Below are 19337 nucleotides of genomic sequence, written 5' to 3' on the forward strand. Positions count from 1 at the left end.
TTTTAACATTAAAATTTATTCCCTAGATTGTCATAACATAATAATATATTCACATTATACTAAATTTTATTAAGGGACTGATAATTTAACAAGCATAAACAATAGATAAACATCAAATATTAAACTTTAGAACCCCAAACGTTACAAAAAATGTTCCACCCAAGTTTAAAGTTAATTTTGTTTTCATTATTAACTCAATTATAAAGGGTTTGTACTGAGGTTTAATAAAACAATAAAAAAAATAGTTGATACTATCTTAGTACATATAAATACTGAGTAAAGGAATGTTTGTTTGTTTGTCTCGGTGGTGAAAACTATTTACAAAGCAAAGTTTAATTGTTAAGAACTAACATAATTAAAAATATAATCTACAATAATAACTAATGAATATTTGCTTGACTACCCCTCCAACTCAAAGTTCCCATGGGGTAGCCCATATTTGCGCCATAGGGGGAGTAGTGGTGCCCGATGCTTCCGTAGAAATCTGGCTGGGGGTGAAGGTGTGGTCCTGCAGGTGAATAACCTCCCTAAAAAAATAACAATATGAGCAAAAGTATAAATATTTATTATACAAAACTATTAATACAAAGTCAGAAAACGTTTGATGTCCCATTCCTCACCAAATATATCCAATTTTTACTTATAATGGAGAAATTAAGTAATCCTTTAACATGTAGGCTACTTTACTCGTGAAGTGTGTTTAATATAATGAAACCATTTCGCATAACACGAACTTTAACCAACTAGGAAATAGGCGAAAACTTTAAAAAAAAAACTTGTTAATGCTCTCTGTTGTAAAAAAAAAACGTTTATAAAAACAAGTTTGTTTCGCAACTCAATGGAATCGACGTAATATTAAAACGGTCGAATTTTAAATTGTTTATACCTGTAAAAATCTGTTTAATTCTTCTTCAGTATCAAAAATCATAACAATAAATGGAGACCCAGGAACATGCTCCCCACTCCAGCGAACCTAAATATTTTCATTTTACATTGAATAATTATAAATAGAGAGATAAAAGTGTTACACAACACGCCCAAGAGAAATAGCTCCTATAAGAAATCAACCCCAACGCTCTCTTTTGAAAGTGCCCCTAGAGGACTTTATGGCGTAGCCGCTAGTATAGTAAATCCCAAAAGTAGATATATTTAGGTGCCATCTGATATTGAGACGGTGGAAAATAAAAATTATGTATTCTACAAATTACAATAACCAATATTACATCTTATGCAGATTTAATTTTGTTTGTGTATAAGTAAGGACACTAAAAATGTGTACAATCCTAGTAAGGAATTTCTAGCAACCAAAATCCCATGTTGGTGTGAGATTTATTGGGGACTAGTGTAATTAAAAGCCCATTGTCCCCTCCCTTCCTAAATAAATCAGTTACCTCAATCCTGTAATCTCCAGGTTCTGTGGGTTCATATTTGCAGAGTATTGTTCGGTCCTTCTGAGATTCACGCTGCATCTCAACACGGAAAGCACCTAGATAAAATAGTTTATTATATAAAGTAGTAATGTTTTTATGTTTGTCCTTTAAGATCTCGCTAACAACTGAACTGTTTCACCACTTTAGGAAAAGTAACGGATTGATTTTTAGCAATTTTATTTAAACTTTTGATGGTATAAGAATGTATTTCTGCCTTCTACCTTTTGATTGTTCTGACTTTGATGTAAAATGAAAAGGCTATTTTTGCTTCCATTTAGTCATATCAATTGATAAGCTTATGAGAACTTTTAAAATTGAAAATTAATAACAAGTGTTCTCAAAATATAATCGCTGCATGCAATTTAAAAATCTAAAATGCAATTTTCCCTAAAAACAAGACATTTCTTTTGTGATGTAACGAGATTTTGAAGAAAAAATAAAGATGAATTTGTATTTAAATGTATAAATATAAATCCCACTCCCTCGCCTACACTACAAAACAAATTTGGACATATTAAATCCAAAGCAGCGAAGCAAATTTTTTACAATTTTTTTTTATAATTTACTTGGATATTTTGATTATAAAAATGAAAGTGTGTTTGTAACAAAGGATCTCGGTGGACCAATATGGTTCTCCATTACAGGGAAGAACCTTTTTGGAAAAGGGAAGGTTATTATCTATTATGGGATATATTACCTCCAAGATCAATTTTGACCCAGGTAAAAAAATCCCACACCATTTCCTATGGTGCACCTAGAGGTCTTTAGGAGCGCAGACGTTAGTATAATAAATATTTATATATTAGACTGGTTACACTTTTTGATGTGTTTCAGGATGTGTCGATTATTTCTTGACTTAAAGTATTAGATATGCACAATGATGACTCATCAAAAAATGGTTTATTTGATATTTAAATTTCAAGTTCTTAAGTATTTTTAATTTAGGAAAAACTTGATTCTATTATCGTGAATTTGTTTGCATAATACTATTTTGAAGAATTAATTCACAGATTTTACTTTGCTGCTTCGTCACTTGCCTTATGATGCGAAGCTTTTCTATTATTTCTATTACTTTGGATGACCTTCTTATCATTTATTTATTGGCGTGATTATGGTGATCAATTGCCAGTCTTAACTAAACTATTTATTCTTTGGACTGTCCGTTATGATCTCGCTTGGAGTAAATATTAGCAGGAAGATTTATAAGGTCCTGGGGACAAATGCCAAGATAAAACCATGAAAAGATGACCAAATAATAACAGTATGGTATTAGTATAATTACCTTTAGGTCCTCTTATCCTGACAGTAAGCTGACCAGCTCCTGTGCCACGTGTGTCACAAATAATAACAGTTTGATATTAGTATAGTTACCTTTAGGTCCTCTTATCCTGACAGTAAGCTGACCATAGCTCTGTAGCCACGTGTACCACAGTATGGTATTAGTATAATTACCTTTAGGTCCTCTTATCCTGACAGTAAGCTGACCAGCTCCGGTGCCACGTGTGTCACAAATAATAACAGTTTGATATTAGTATAGTTACCTTTAGGTCCTCTTATCCTGACAGTAAGCTGACCAGCTCCGGCGCCACGTGTGTCACAAATAAATCTTGACTGATATCTGAAAAAATAATATTATTTAAGGACATGTCTATGAGCACTAATCATGAACGATTTGCTACCATTAAACAAAGAATCCTTTACATTTATTAAGTTCTACAATATATAGTGGTAAGTTTTTTTTTGTCTGAAGCTAAAGATCTCAGAATATACTAGTCTAAATTGGATATACTTCTCATTGAAGCTTTATAAATTGATTAGTTTGGAGCTATTCCCCCCCCCCCCATGCACACCCTCTTCTGGAGGCTATGGGCATAGCCATTTGTGTATACATATTAGATACTGGCTATATATATTATTGAAAAACATAACCGCTTTTCTTGAAACAAAAATCATAAAATGTAATTCCGCAATTGATCAAAACCGCGCCATCAATGGCCAAAAGTAGAAGTCTAAATTTTAATTTTAATTTTATTAACTTCTTAAATCAACTTCAAACACTTCAACATGAATAGTCCACTTTTGATAAAAAGTAAAAAATGATTTGTCAACTACATATATGTACACTGGTCGCCAGAAGGGAAAAGCAGTTTTTGAAACAGGCTCTCTGAGATTATTACAGATTCTGATATATCCATAAATAGACTAATAAAAAATGCAAAAAATGAAATCAAAAGCGTTCCTTCTTGGGAGAAAATGCGGGAAAAAGATTTTAGCTATTTTTAACCTAAATTCACATTGGCAAGCCTGTAAAAAATATAAACACATTTTAAACATGTCATTGCTCAGCACCTAGAAGTGGTAGAAAAATGCTTCACATACCATTGGAAAGCCCATAACCTCTAGTTTTCATATTGGTATATAACGTTTTTGTACTATTATTAGTTTTTGAGCTATCCTCTGAAGAATACACAAGTTTTATACATGCAGTTTTTTCTTAAATTTTAAGTTTAATACTTGTTACACAAACCTTTTTTAAATTATATTACTTAGCACCTAGAAGTTATATAATTATTTTATATGGGTAAAATTGTATATTTTGGGTACTTTCAATTTTAGCTTAATTAAAAATTGTCTTTGAAATGTGTATAGTTTGTAGTAAGGACCAAGGAGGGAGAGGGGGGGGGGGAGTTTATACACTTTTCTTCTACAGGCTAGTGGGTTAAAACAGCCCACAAAACACTAAAATCTAAGGTCTAAGCTTATTTTAGAGATAACAAGCCAATTTGTTTAATGTAAACCTTTTTTTTTACATAATTAAGCTAAGTAGCCACTAAAGATTTCATTTTGTCACTTTCCTTCTTGGGGTTAGTGGAATATAACACCCCCCCCCCCAAAAAAAAAAACACTAGAATTTAAGGCTTGAGCTTATTTTTAGAGATAACAAGCTGATTTTTAATGTAAACTTTTTCAAACAATTGAGCTAAGTAGCCACTAAAGATTCATTTTAACACTTTCTTTCTAAGGGAGTGGGGTGAAACCCCCCCCCCCCCTCCAATTGTAAACTTATATGATCTAATGGGAGGATGAGAGTTTATTCACTTATAGGCCTTGAAATTCAGTATAAAATTTTGCTCTAGATGTTTGGGCTTGTTGTTATAGTTATAAACCTGATCAAATAATCACTATAGATTTCAATTAGGCAATCTCTTTCAAGGACTAAATTATTTTTTTTTCATTATGTGAAATAAGCTTTCATCAAAATTCAACATGATATCTTTGAAAATAAGCTCAGAACTCATGATATTTGTATTTAGAGGGTGTTTTACCCCACTGGACTCGAGAAGGAAAGTGCCAGAATGAAATCTTTAGTGACTACTAAGTTTGATGGTGTGAAAAATGTTTACATTAAAAAATTAGCTTGATATCTTTAAAAATAATCTCATTACTTACAATTTTAGTGCTTATATGTTTATATTTTTTACAGGCTTGCCAATGTGAATTTTAGGTTAAAAAGAGCTAAAATCTTTTTCCCGCATTTTCTCCCCAGAAGGAACGCTTTTGATTTCGTTTTTTGCATTTTTCATTAGTCTACATATGTATATATCAGAATCTGTAATAATCTCAGAGAGCCTGTTTCAAAAAACTGCTTTTCCCTTCCGGCGACCAGTGTGTACATATATATTGCATGTATCCATAAAAATTTAATGAAAGGCAACAATTCCTAGAAAAATTTGCATAATACTAAAATTCTACAGAAAGCTAGAGGAGTGCTACAAAATGAATGTTTGTTTAGACGTATATAGCACTAATATATTTATTGTCTTTTATTATTCTAAAACTTCCGATCAAATAAATAAACTTAAACTTTAAAATATGTATGTAGTCAAACAGGGATAAGACGATGGTCGATAAATTGATGAACATCTCCAATGATGATTCACAAATTTACCCTATACAATTGGAGGTTGAAACGTTTGGACACCCAACTAAATGAACAAACCAATCAAAATTCAATAAAAAGTCCCTCACTCAGTTTTCAAGCATAATACAAAATATAAAAACATAGCCGTTCCCAAGATATTAATGATCCTACCTGGCGAGTACACCATGCTCTACACCAGGTCCATAGACCCTGACCTTGCCAGGATCCGGGGCTGCGGACACCCTAAGTGAGAATGGTGAACCAGGAACATGGTTGCCGCCATACTGGATGCTCAAGCTGTGTCGCCCAACCTCCTAAAATTAAAAAAAATGAGGTTTTTAACTTATCCTTACATAAAAATAACTGGATATCAGTTTGTATGTCTGTTTGACGTTTGTATTGCTAACCGCTGAACCAATTTAGTTGGTTCCTCTCCCCCAAAGTTAAGTAGTTTTTTCCCTTCCCAGGACCTATGAACAGCTACACTGCAAAGGAGAATCATATCAGTTCAGCGGTGAACAAGATCCTTCGATACAAACATATAAGGATTAGTAATAAAACGTTAAATAAATTTTTGTGTAAGGCTAGTGCACTACAATGTACATGTGTACTGATTCATGATGTGAAAGAAAATGTCTAGTCGTGTTAAACCTTAGAGAATGTGCTATTTATAAATATTGTAAAGATGCTCAGCAATAGTGTGCTACCAGCAGGTGCAGTGATTCAGCAAATTAATCTAATTTGAGATTGTTGAAAATTTGAATATTTTAGTGGCGTAATATTGGCGTAAAACTTTTTGTGTGTTGTAACTAAAGGGAAGTGGGTTAGAAGAGAGTTGGAAGATGGTTGATGGGAAATTATTACTTAAACATATAATACGTAGTTTATTTATCATATTATATGTCTCTTTTCTATATTTGAGGATTTGTAATGAAGAATGTGAAACTTTATATTTGCACGACTAAACAAAATGCTTTGGTTAACGCCACGCCACATATACAAGGAACTGTCAAAGGCAGAATAGTTAATCCGCATGGTATTAGACAGCTTTCCACGGATATTAAGAAAAATCATTATATATATCGGTTTCATCAAAACTGGTAATTGTCTGTAAAATAACGATACGTTGCATGTTTTCCAGTATGGCTTAGAACCAGTTCTAATCCAGCGGATATTAATAGGTTTCGAAACTATACTGGAAATGTTAAAATGTTAAATCCGATAAAAAAAATATACAATATATATTTTCATTATGATTTCTTTGATAGTTAATCGCGGATGTTGCAATAAAAATTATTTTAATCCAACTGACCTGGGGCCTAATATAAAGAGTAAATCTTCCATCCCGATGGTCATTCAGTTCAGACAAGGCCTTCTTTCCATGCGGACCCTCGCACTTGATGGTCAGCTCATCCTGCCCGGCACTGCGCGTGTCAATATAGCACTTGATCTCCTTGCCCAGTGTGCCCGCCCTCAACCCGTCTCCACTACACACAACCTTGGAGGCGTTAGAGGGAGGCTCCACCACAACCTTGAGGGGACACTCCTTGACCAGCCGCCCAGACCATGTCACGTTCAACAGGTAGGTGCCAGGCCTAGATACAGAAAAGGATTTATTATCACTTGGATCTTACACCAGGTTATCGTTTACTCTTAATAGTGAAAATTGCAGCTGGCTAATATAACGATCCCTTCCCTCCCCTCCTACTGGATGAACGAACTGATCAATCTGTGATGTCATGTTAACAAACTAAATTATTGCTCTGTCATATTATCCATGCATATTCTATATCCGTTGATACAGATAAGTTTAGTCTTACATAACTTATGATTCTGTTTTCAATTGTAACCAGAATATTAAAATCATTTCCGTTTATACAATAATAGGAAACATAATGTCTAGGTAGACTTCATTATAAGTTGATTTTAGATTTTTGTATACGTTGAAACGAGGCCTTTGACAACCCACTCTAAACACACAATATTCGAGGATTTTTGGGATATTAATTAGAAAGAAAGATATCAACTCTACCTTAAAGGTGTGTAGGAAGCTTCCCAAACATTCTGGCCAATCTTCCTACAAGTAACAGGTATCGCACTGTCAATTCCGGACAGTTTAACATCAGGCTCTCCGTCGCCTCCCTCAGATCCATTGATAACAAAAACACTCTCCTCCCCGCAGATGGCAGCCACCAGACCCTTGCCTGTGAGTACAACCCTGCCAGATGGCTTGCCTCCCCGGACAACAACCTGCATGGTACGAACAGGCACCCCGTTCCACTTTGTGTTCAACGTAAAAGTTCCCTCTTTGCGAGGAATGAAGACAAACTTTATCCTGCCAGGGCCGGCATTGTCCAATCTGTGATCGTATTTTGGTCCCTGAATTTCAATGTCCATACTGCCAGGCCCGGCCTTGCTGACATCCCAGGTAATCAGCTTTTCCTCTCCAACAACCATATCCATCCTGCCCTCCTTGTCCAGCAGGTTGGCCCAGCCTGAGATAGGAATGACTGCGCCCGCGTCGCAAATGCGTGCCTGGAAAGGCGAGCCAGGAATTTCAATTTCATTCCAGAAAATGTGGATTTGAGTGTGGCCAACTTCTTCAGGTATATATTTAACAATGTAAAGACCTGGCTCGTCCTTGTCTTCCTGGACAACAGTCCTGCAGCGGCCAGTGATCTCAACACGTGGCTCACCCTGCATGCCACGTCCGTCAATTTTAAACAGACACACGTCGCGCACTTGTCCCAATGTAAGGCCTTTGCCAAATACTGTCGGAGATCTGTCCTCTTGCACAATGTAGATGAGTGGAGATCCAGGAACAGGTTCGGATCCGTAGGTCAACTCCAGCTTGTACCTGCCAACGACTCCTGGTGTGAATTCAATGAGGTCACCATCGCCAGATGGCGTGCTCTTTACTTCCACAGGCAGGTCCTGGCCAAGAGGTGACACTGCAATAACATTGAGCTCTGCAATGCCAGCATGTTTACGCTCCAGCTGGAATTGAACTGGCTCACCAACAGTTGCGTTCCTGTCCTCTGCCCCAACAATAACAACCTGGTTGGGGTCAAACACTTGGCAGGTGAACGGAGAGCCAGATACATGTTCACGGTTGTGAACAACCTCGATTTTGTGTGCACCTGCCGACAGCGGCTTAAATTCCACAAGGAGATTTTTGTCTTTTTGCTGGTAACACCTGACGGGGATGGCCTCATTTGGCGGGATGACATCACTGGGACCGGTCACGTAAATGTCAAAGGCCTGGGCGCTATGGCCGAGAGTTTCAATGATGAAGGAGGTTTGCTTCTCTACCTTTGCCTGGTAGAGGCCGAGACCTGTGGCCGTCGGTTCCTTGCCAGTCACTAAAATAATAAAGATTGTTATAAAAAGAAACTTACCACAAATATAAGAGGCTAGATGATATCAATCAACTGCTATCCTTTTATATAAAAAACTTAGGTTTTTTTGTCTAAAGGTTTCAACTGATTGAGTTCTCCTTTATAGGGAAGCTTCAAATAGGTCATGGGAAAGTTTTAGGCTATGTTAATTATAGATTAGATCCTTGGAATGGTTTCAGGCTATTTTTCTGTCCCCTATCTACTTCTTTGAATACAATTACATAGCGCCCCCTAGATACTAGGGGCGCACCCGCAAGTAAATTATATTATAATGTACATTTAATTAAAAAGTTTAATTTACCTGGATTCTTGGCGTTCAGGACAACAGGTGAATCTGGTACAGACAGACCATTGTACTTGATATCAACCTTGTGAGTGGTGGGCAGGCTGGGGTAATACAGGATCTGATACAGCCCTCGGGACAAATCTCTGATACTATGCTTCACCTAAAATTAACAAAATATTTAAAAACATGTCAAGAATTTTGGTCTTGTTCTCAAATATTTCTATGATCTAAAACCAAAGAAATGGATGTAGAATATACGTGGATATTATGACAGGGAAAAATTGTCGTCAGAATGTTCAATTGTTCACCCCGTAAGAGGGGAGAAGATATGGTTAAAGGGGGTGGATGAAGGGTATAATTTTTTTAGTCTGCTACAAGTTTCGCTTTATTAGACAACATGAAAATTTGGCGTAAATCCAAGTAATAATATATCCATTATTAAAGCATATAAGCGAATGGAAATTTTCAAACATATATTAAACATACTGTTTTAGTAGTTCCACCACAAATGTTTATTTGACATGCTGCTTAAAGTGGTAAACATCTAATCATTATGGTTACAAGAGTTAACACACATTAAGTATGATTAAAATTGCTTAAAATCTAACATCATAAAATTTCAAACAATTTTTATTTTAATCGAGTATGTCCATTATCCATGACTAGTACAGCAAATGATACGATCTATGAAATCTTGAAGCTAGCTTGGAAAACTTTAACGACTGTCATTTGTGTAATTATAGTTAATTATCACATCGTATTATAGACAGCTTTCTACAAATATTAATTAAAATTTTCAGATCCAAAGCCCGAGGTGCCTAAGGTCCTACCTGGCTATTAAAACTGATATTAATTTTATGATTTAAATTTAATTTTCGTCGAAAATTGTCTGTAATAAGATGATATACATGATTTTTCAGTAAATCTGAGAACCTGTTCTAATCCAACAGATAATTAACGGTTTCGAAGCCATATTGGAATAAGTTATTATAATTATATTTTAGGGAAGATTCCTTTCGGTCCATGAGGAGTAGAGTCGAGTGGATGGAAAGGGGGAGGGAGTGGAGTGAAGTCAAGGTGCAAAAACAGGCGAAGCCACTTGTTCATTGAAAAGGAAGAAATTTTGCAAAAATTACTTCATGGTGCAATTAATAACATGATAATTAAAATAATTAATTATGCTTACAAAGAATTAGGAAATAATATACATATGCTTAAGTTTTAAAATATTTTATAAATAATATTTTTTAAAAAACTTATCATTGATTGCATACATAAGAAGCATTATTATTTTAATAGATATAGAATATATGAGGATATAACGACAGGAGACAATTTGTCTTTAATTAAGCTTGCCAATGTTGACATCACATATTGGTCAGTTAGTTTTTCAAGTAGAAGCACATGGGATGGGTAATTAGGGGAATCGTTATTTAGCCAGCTGCGAGTATTACGTTATCAGAGTACATGATAATCTGGTTTAATTTCCATCTAATATATCGATTAAAATAATTAGATACATTTCGCCAATTATATTGACCATTTCAGACACCCTTTTTCAAATAATAAATTGCTAAAATCTTTATTAAGATTTTATTTTCATTGATATACAAATTTAAGCTTAAGATTCCTACATGTAATAAAACCATTGAAAAAGGCATGTACAATGTTATAGCCACAGGGTAAATATTTACTATAATAAATGGATATATTATTATACGGATGCTGCGCCAGATTTTCATGTACTCTGATTTAGTGATGCTCGCAGCTCTGGCTAAAATAACGATACCCCCCATCAACCCCATATACACCATTCCCTTCCCACCTACTGAATGAATACATTGACCAATAAATGAGGTCCATAATAGCAATATATCCACTTATATCCTATATCCATTACTGTGAGAAATATTAAAATTGTGCAATAATTTAAGAATTATTTTATTAAAATCAGATGATTTCAAACCTTCCCTTTTTTTGTAATTGACATATTCCCAAATTGTCTAATTTCAATTTGATAGAAGAAAAAAGTGCTTGTCTAAAACTCTCTCTTTCGTTTGATAAAACGCGTAGCTTTTCTATTATTAGACCTGCAATCTGCTTGTAGCTCTGATCGTTAACTTTGATATTTTAGAAGTGCCCTATTGATTTAAATGATAATTTTTAAAAATAATCACAGCAACTAACTATGTTAATTTTTGATTTAATTTTTATGTGATACAGTGATTTGATCAAATTACCATTATTTCAAAATGACGATTTCTAAGACAATTAGACATTTGTCCGTATGATTCGTTGTCCTCCATGTTTTTCTCATAGTTTATCATAATTGAAATATCATTTCAAACATTTTTAATCCTTCTCATTTTGATCAAGTTTAAATTCTTTTTTCAAATTTTTAAAGTTGTATTTCCTAATCCCCAAAAAATATTAAAACAATTTTAAATTCAACAATAACAATGTTTGTTAAATCTATGACTCTGTGCAAATGGTTGATCGAATTTGAATGGACAAGAAATTTTGACATCAAGGTGAATTAATAACTAAGAATTTGTGTGTGTGTGTGTGTATGTGTGACTTTGTATGTGTGACTGTGTGTGTGCGTGTGAAAAAATGTGTGAACTTATTGTGATACAAATATTTAGTGAATGATTGTTCACAATTTTGTCATTACAAATGAATATTCTATTAAACAAATATTAAAATATCCAGAAATTTGAAGGGTTAGGACAATTGCCGATAAATTAATGTAAATCCCCAATGATTATACAAAAAATTACCCCTTCTATAGATTTTGATTATCGGTTGAAACTTCTGGACTTATATTTCAAGGTTAAAAAATATTCAATCTATTTCTTTATGCGAACAAAAACATGACCCTTTTAAAATGATACATTAATTTTAACTTGATGAGATAATTTGCAATAAATAATTATGATTGACATATGACACTAATTTTCTATGCTTGGCAATTAATATTGATGTTAAAACATGCAAAATATAGGTATTAAATGAATTAAGGAATAAGTAAATAGTTAGTTTACATGATTCATAGAAAGGCAATTATGAACTTTAATTATATAGTAGCTGTGCTGCAAGAAAATTCCAGCGATTTTAAGGGATAAAACAATGGCCGATGATTAATGTACATCTCAATAATGATACACAAAGTTACCCCCTCTCTAGATTAAAATTAGTTGTTAAAACGTTTGGACTTCATAAACCAACCAATCAAAATTCAATAAAAGACCCCAATTTTTTAAAAATAACAAGTAGTTATTATGAAACTTTGGGGACTAGTGTAATAAACATCCCCAATGTCCCCTTCCTTCATGACAAAAAGCCACAAAATAACACCACCAGAAAAGTAATTATTTTTAAATTCAATTAAATAAAAATGAGACAAAACCTTGAGCCCGTCTTCCTGCAATGGATATATTATTACTTGGAGGTTAAACCAGATTTTTATATTCTCTAATAAAGCAAAAATCGTAGCGGACTAAAATAACGAAGCCCCTCATCCATACCCTTTACCCATCCTCTTTACTCCTATTTATTGGATGAACGAACTGACCAATAAATGGGTTCAATGTTAACAACTTAAATTGACGACAATTTTTCCCCTGTCACAATATCAACACATATTCTATATCCATTCTTCCTGCCCACATCAACTTTTGTTTACATTTTTTAAACAATCGGAAGCTGACAAGGTTATGTGATGGTCTTAATTATTTTATATTATTACTTTTCTGTTCCAATTCCAGACAACATTGGTGATTTACACGAATTTTAAGGGATATGGAAATCCTCAATGATGATAAACATAATTACTCATTCTAAAGATGGAAAATCATTGGTCAAAAAGTGTTGACACTGCCAGTTTTAACCAACCAATCAATATTCAAGTAAGTAACCAACGTATTTTAGCCTACGAATGAGAGATCGTGTTTATAAAATTATGTTTCAAGTGTAATTTTCCATTCAATGTCCCCTTCATCCCTGGCGATATATGATTGATAAAAGAATACAAGACGATTATTTCACTGTCCCCAAAGTGTTATAATAACGTTTTCTTATTTGTTGGCTTAACAACTTTGGAGACTTTTGTTGAATTTTGATTGGTTGCTTCATCAAGTTAAGTGTCCAAACGTTTCAACCACTAACAGTAATCTACAGAAGAGGTAGTTTAAGGTATCATCATTGGCGATATGTCTTAATGTGATTAGCTGTATATATCAAAACAAAAGAGTAAGAAAACATTAAACAAATTCAAACAAATGCATGTCCCTTAATTTTCCTAAACCGAAGACAATTAAAAATAAATTGAATGACGTACGGACTTTTTATATAATGATTATTGTTACAACAATCGATATATTATTATTTGGATATTGCAACAGAGTTTCATGTGCACTAATAGTGATACTCGCAGCTGGCTAAAATAACAATAACCCCTATTACCTCCCCTCCTATTAGATGAATAAATTGACCAACAAATGAGGTCCATATTACTAATCTAAATAGACGACAAATTTTCCATTGTCAATATATCCACGTATTCTTCATCCATTGTTACAACCGTGTAGCAAATAAAAATTGTCATACAATTGAAGATATTCTTTGTAGTATCGAAGCTACTCTATAATTCACTTTGTCCGTCAGTCCGTCCGTAACGCTATGGGGGAAATGGGATTTACTCAGCTCCTATAAAAGATAGAATGCTGAAATTTTTTGAAAACATTCCTACCATTAAGGAGCACAATTAACTATAAAACATCAATGGCAGTCGGACGGCTTTTAGCAGGTTTTAGGCTATTTTTTTATTTTCCACATTTTTCCTCATATCTTTGGTGTTTATGGTCCGATTTTCAAAATTTTTTCAGTTAGAGATATCAAAATTAAAGGGGGGGGGGGGAAATGTGGTGACTCGTCACACGACATACCAGCAATTTTATTTTGGATGCTACTCCCTTAGTTTTAGAGATAATTGGATGAAATCTTTTGGGCTGGGTCACTAATTACCCCAACTAGTGGTATCTTTAAAAAAAAACGGCGGCGGGACCGCCGCTCCCGCCGTCCGCCGCCGTTTTCCGCCGCCACCAAAAAAAATTTTTTTATTGCATTTCTCGCCGAATTAGGCAATTTGGAATCATTTGAGACCATGTTATTTTTTTCAAAAATTTTTCCCCTTACAATCAACCCTGCGGGGGGACTTAGTCATTTTTTTCAAATTCTCGTTTTTCAAGGTATATCTTAAATACAGTAATTCTCCTGTGATTTTGAAGATATTGAAACAAAATCTATTTAGGTTGGTAAGTTTAAAATATTTGAATTAAGAAAACGGCGGCGGGACCGCCGCTCCCGCCGTCCGCCGCCGTTTTTTTTTAAATTCTCGTTTATCAAGGTATATCTTAAATTCAGTGCTACTCCTGTGCTTTTAAAGATATTGAAACAAAATCTTTTTAGGTAGGTCAGTAAAAAAATATTTGAAAATATTTGAATAAAAAATGGCGGCAGGACCGCCGCTCCCGCCGTCCGCCGCCGTTTTCCGCCGCCACAAAAAAAAATTTTTATTTCATTTCTCGCCGAATTAGGCAATTTGGAATAATATGAGACCAAGTTATTTTTTTTCAAAAATTTCCCCTTACAAGCAACCTTGCTCCCGCCATCCGCCGCCGCCGTTTTCCGCCATCGCCCCCAAAAAATTTGAAAAAATAACATGGTCTCATATGATTCAAAATTGCCTAATTCGGCGAGAAATGCAATAAAAAAATTTTTTTCGTGGCGGCGGAAAACGGCGGCGGACGGCGGGAGCGGCGGTGCTGCTGCCGTTTTTTTTGAAAGATGCCAAAACTTGGGGTAATTAGTGACACAATCAAAAAGATTTCATCCAATTATCTCTAAAACTAAAGGAATAGCTACTGTATTTAAGATATACCTTCATAAACGAGAATTTGAAAAAAATGACTAAGTCCCCCCGCAGGGTTGCTTGTAAGGGGAAAAATTTTTGAAAAAAATAACATGGTCTCAAATGATTCCAAATTGCCTAATTCGGCGAGAAATGCAATAAAAAAAATTTATGGTGGCGGCGGAAAACGGCGGCGGCCGGCGGGAGCGGCGGTCCCGCCGCGGTTTTTTTTTGAAAGATACCAAAACTTGGGGTAATTAGTGACACAAACAAAAAGATTTCATCCAATTATCTCTAAAACTAAGGGAGTAGCATACTGTATTTAAGATATACCTTCATAAACGAGAATTTGAAAAAAATGACTAAGTCCCCCCGCCGTTTTTTTTTAAAGATACCACTAGTTGGGGTAATTAGTGACCCAGCCCAAAAGATTTCATCCAATTATCTCTAAAACTAAGGGAGAAGCATCCAAAATAAAATTGCTGGTATGTCGTGTGACGAGTCACCACATTTCCCCCCCCCCTTTTCCGTCGTTTGGAGAACCAACAATGACGGTCAGACTGCCCTTTTGCAGGTTTTTGGCTATTTTTATATTTTTTACATTTTCCCCCATATCTTTGGTGTTTATAGTCCGATTTTCAAAATTTTTTCAGTTAAAGATATCAAAATTAAATTTCCCGTCCTTTGAAGAAATCAACAATGACGGTCAGACTGCCTTTTTGCAGGTTTTTGGCTATTTTTATATTTTTTACATGTTCCCCCATATCTTTTGTGTTTATGGATCGATTTTCAAATTTTTTTCAGTTAAAGATATCAAAATTAGATTTCCCATCGTTTGAAGAAAACAACAATGACCGTCAGTCCCATCCATGAATTTTTGTGCTTCGCTACTTATGGATGTTGTCATCCTTGTTTATATACAATGTACAACTTTGTTATAGTCAATTATAGACCTAAAAAATATTTTATAAATTAAGTACAAGGAATACTTCGAAATTATAAGCATAACAGTCATTTTTACAATATTATTTTTCAAAAAAAAGGTGATTGCAGCTTTAATATGTGTCTCATGTGCCGAACTGTACAAAGTCAGGGATCTAAAGTGATAAGATAATGGCCGATAAAATTATGTATACTTCCAATTATGATGCTCATAATTACCCCTTCTGTAGGTTAAAATTAATGTTCTGACACCCAACTTAATGGGCACTGGTGTAATTAACAGCTCAATTTCCCCTACCTCCCTGGTATAAAGTAGAAGTACTTTTATAACACCAATTAAAGTTTATTTTTAATCGTAAACTAAATTACTGTTATTGTTTTAACAAAACTTTTCAAAATTAATTAAGTACACAAACCTTTTAAAACACATTAATGAATTTCAAATGAAAGCAGTACAAGTCTAAACAAAATTATACATAAATTTGTTGCAAAGTTGGTAAATAAATAAAAAAAAAAGTTAAAAATCAGCAGGTTTTAAATGGACGTACGCACTTTCTAGTAACGACTATAGAGTTACTACGCCTCCTAAACCGTACCTTATTGTATGTATGTATGTAGCCGTACCTTATCGTAGAAGGAATCCTTGTGCATAGTTTGAAACAGATAGGACAATTATAATATGTTTAAATTACAGAAAAGACTTAATAGTAACGGACTAGCCCCTTTTTATAGAAAAGCTAAGCTTTTAAAAATACTGACGAAAAGAAGTAAAAAAAAAACTTGAATACAACAATAGAAACTGACTTGAACCCATATTTGGTAAAAAATCAAGGGGCTATGTCTGCTTATGTCATTTTACGTAGTTATGTTAAAAAGTTAAAAACTCAATTAAATTAAAAATCTATTAAAAAGCAAAATCATCGTTTTAAAGCTTTTTATTTGGTAATGCTCAATCTCATATAAATATAGGGTAAGGGGGGGGAAATTTCGGTTTTTTTTCGGTTTTTTTGAAAAAAATGGGGTAAATATTAATATTTTCAAATGAAACCAAGACCAGTAGAAAGCTTACGGAAAGGACTATCAGGTCCTAAAAGGACATTATCCTAGGACTTTTAGAAGTTGGCCGAAATTGACCGCAAAAAAGTTACCGATATTTCCCCACCACCGGGGGAAAAATCGGTAATTTTTTTCAACCTAAAAAAATCGATGAAAAACGGTCAAACGGCCAGTCGAACATAAATAATCATAATTAGTATAGGTTATAGGGATTATCCACAAAAAGTTTCATAATGATCGGACTATTCCTTCTATGTTAAAAATGAATTTTTTTGAAAGACGCGAATTTTCGATTTTTTTTTCGAAAATTTTTTTTAAAAAAAATTAAAATTAATTTAAGAAAAAAACGTATTTTATTACTTTTAAGGCCTGATCCTAAAAAAGCTCACATTGAACTATAGATTTAGCCCAAAAAACATGAAAATTGATTAAAAATTGACCTCAAAAATTGAATTTGAAGCAAAAGTGTCATCTTTGCAAAAAATCTTGACTACATTTTAACCTTAAGAAAATCGATGAAAAAAGGCCAAACGACCAAACAAGCGTAATAAATCATAATTAGTATAGGTGATTGGGATTAACCACAAAAAAATTCATTAAGATCGGACTATTCCTCCTATGTCAAAAATGTTTCTTTTTTCAAAGGACCAGAAATTTTGATTTTTTCCTCGCAAAATTTTGATTCAAAAAATAAAATTTTTTTTTTTTTTGTTTTTTATCTGTTCTATTCATTTTTAGGCCTAATTCTTAAAAAGTCCATATGGAATAATAGATTTGACAAAAGAAAACATGAAAACATGACCTTAAAACTTGAATTTTAATTTCTTTTGAAATTACCGATTTTCCCCCAGCGCCAACTTTGGTCATTTTTGAAAAAAATATTAACCCGATTTTAAAGCTCTCAACGGAATTGGAAAAAGCGGGCAATTTCTAGTTCAAAAAGTTTTTCAGATCAGCTCTAGGTCTTACCAATTTTTGTGTAGGTCGATCTTTACACACCTACTAAAAAATTTTTGGAAAAAAAAATTTTTCGTCCGACTTTGAGACCCAATAAGTACCCTTAATATTCATCTCACAAAAAATTCATTTAATACTTTTTTGTAGGCAATTTAATAAGGAACAAATTTGCTTTTATGTTTTTTTTCTGTCATTTGAAAGGAACATGGAGAAAAAGGTCATTTAATGAAGGTAGGTCGAAATTACCGAGAATAGCCCCTTACCGAAACTTCCCCCCCCCCTTACCCTATATATTTCAAGTGGCTGAGCCCCCAGCCAAAATAAGGAGAAAATTAGAGGATATAAATTGATGTACAAAATTTCCAATAAGATCTCGTAAATTTTTAGAATCATCTATAATTCAGTCATACTGAAAAATCATGTATAGCATCGTATTACAGGCAATTTTCAACGAATATTTTTTAATCATAAAGTTAACACAGTTTTTTAAAGCCTGAGCATTTGGCGTCTCGGGGCTACCAAACTAGTTAGGTATATTGTTACAACTTTTTATTTTAGTATCCGCGGAAAGCTGTCTATAATACGATGCGACAACTAACTATTTAGACTATCAAATAAATATAGGGGGGGGGGGGGGGGTAATGCAACCAGCTCGTAATCAATGATTAAATGGCACTTAGAATTCGAATTTCGATCTGAAATTTTTCATGAGTAATCCTTGGTAGGTCTATTTTCCCTAAATCGAACAAAAAGTTGGAAAAGTAACGGCTGGCGGCTCAGTCGTTTAGCCGTTTTTTGCCTATTTTCAGGGTAAATTCATCATTAATTACGTAGGAATCAACTTTTATAACATATTTTTGGTTTAATTCATGTTAAATGATAGCAATAACCATTTTTTATATTTCTAGTACCAACAGCTACCGGCTATAACCGTTTGATAAGGTTTTTGAGCCACAAAATGTATTATGTGGAAAAAGGTTTCGTGACTTATTTGCTTTTAAGATATCCAAAAAATGGCAAAACGGCTGAGCCGCCAGCCTTTAGCCATTACTTTTCCAACTTTTTGTTCGATTTAGGGAAAATAGACCTACCAAGGATTATTCATGCAAAATTTTAGATCGAAATTCGAATTCTAAGTGCCATTTAATCATTGATTACGAGATGGTTGCATTACCCCCCCCCCCCCCCTTGTAAACCATATACAGTAGTAGTAATGGATTTATTATTGCTTGGATCTAACACCACATTATCATGTATTCTAATAAAGTGAAACTTGTAGCTGGCTAACGAACCCCCTATCCCCCCCCCCCTATTGAATGAACAAACTGACGAATAAGTGATATCCATGTTAGCAACCTAAATTGTCGACAATTTTCCCTCTGTCATAATATCCACGTATATTGTATATCCAATAGTGTAGTTGTATTATTATTAC

General features: G+C 34.0%; 1 protein-coding gene across 3 annotated transcripts in view; it reads right to left on the reverse strand.

Annotated features, from left to right (window-relative positions):
• Positions 1-19337, reverse strand: part of jbug (filamin-type immunoglobulin domains fbug) — a 32097-nt gene continuing 12760 nt past the window's right edge. For all 3 annotated transcript variants that reach the window (XM_080159302.1, XM_080159300.1, XM_080159301.1), the window contains 8 exons: positions 9052-9196; positions 7385-8714; positions 6665-6947; positions 5524-5666; positions 2972-3048; positions 1392-1486; positions 887-973; positions 1-527 (listed from right to left, as the gene is read on the reverse strand). In XM_080159302.1, the coding sequence (XP_080015428.1) occupies positions 381-527; positions 887-973; positions 1392-1486; positions 2972-3048; positions 5524-5666; positions 6665-6947; positions 7385-8714; positions 9052-9196 (2307 nt within the window). In that variant the 3' untranslated portion in view covers positions 1-380. The remainder of the gene's footprint in view (positions 528-886; positions 974-1391; positions 1487-2971; positions 3049-5523; positions 5667-6664; positions 6948-7384; positions 8715-9051; positions 9197-19337) is intronic.

The sequence above is a fragment of the Acartia tonsa genome, chromosome 4 (assembly GCF_053477335.1).
Source record: "Acartia tonsa isolate MP-2025a chromosome 4, ASM5347733v1, whole genome shotgun sequence".
Lineage (NCBI taxonomy): Eukaryota > Metazoa > Arthropoda > Copepoda > Calanoida > Acartiidae > Acartia > Acartia tonsa.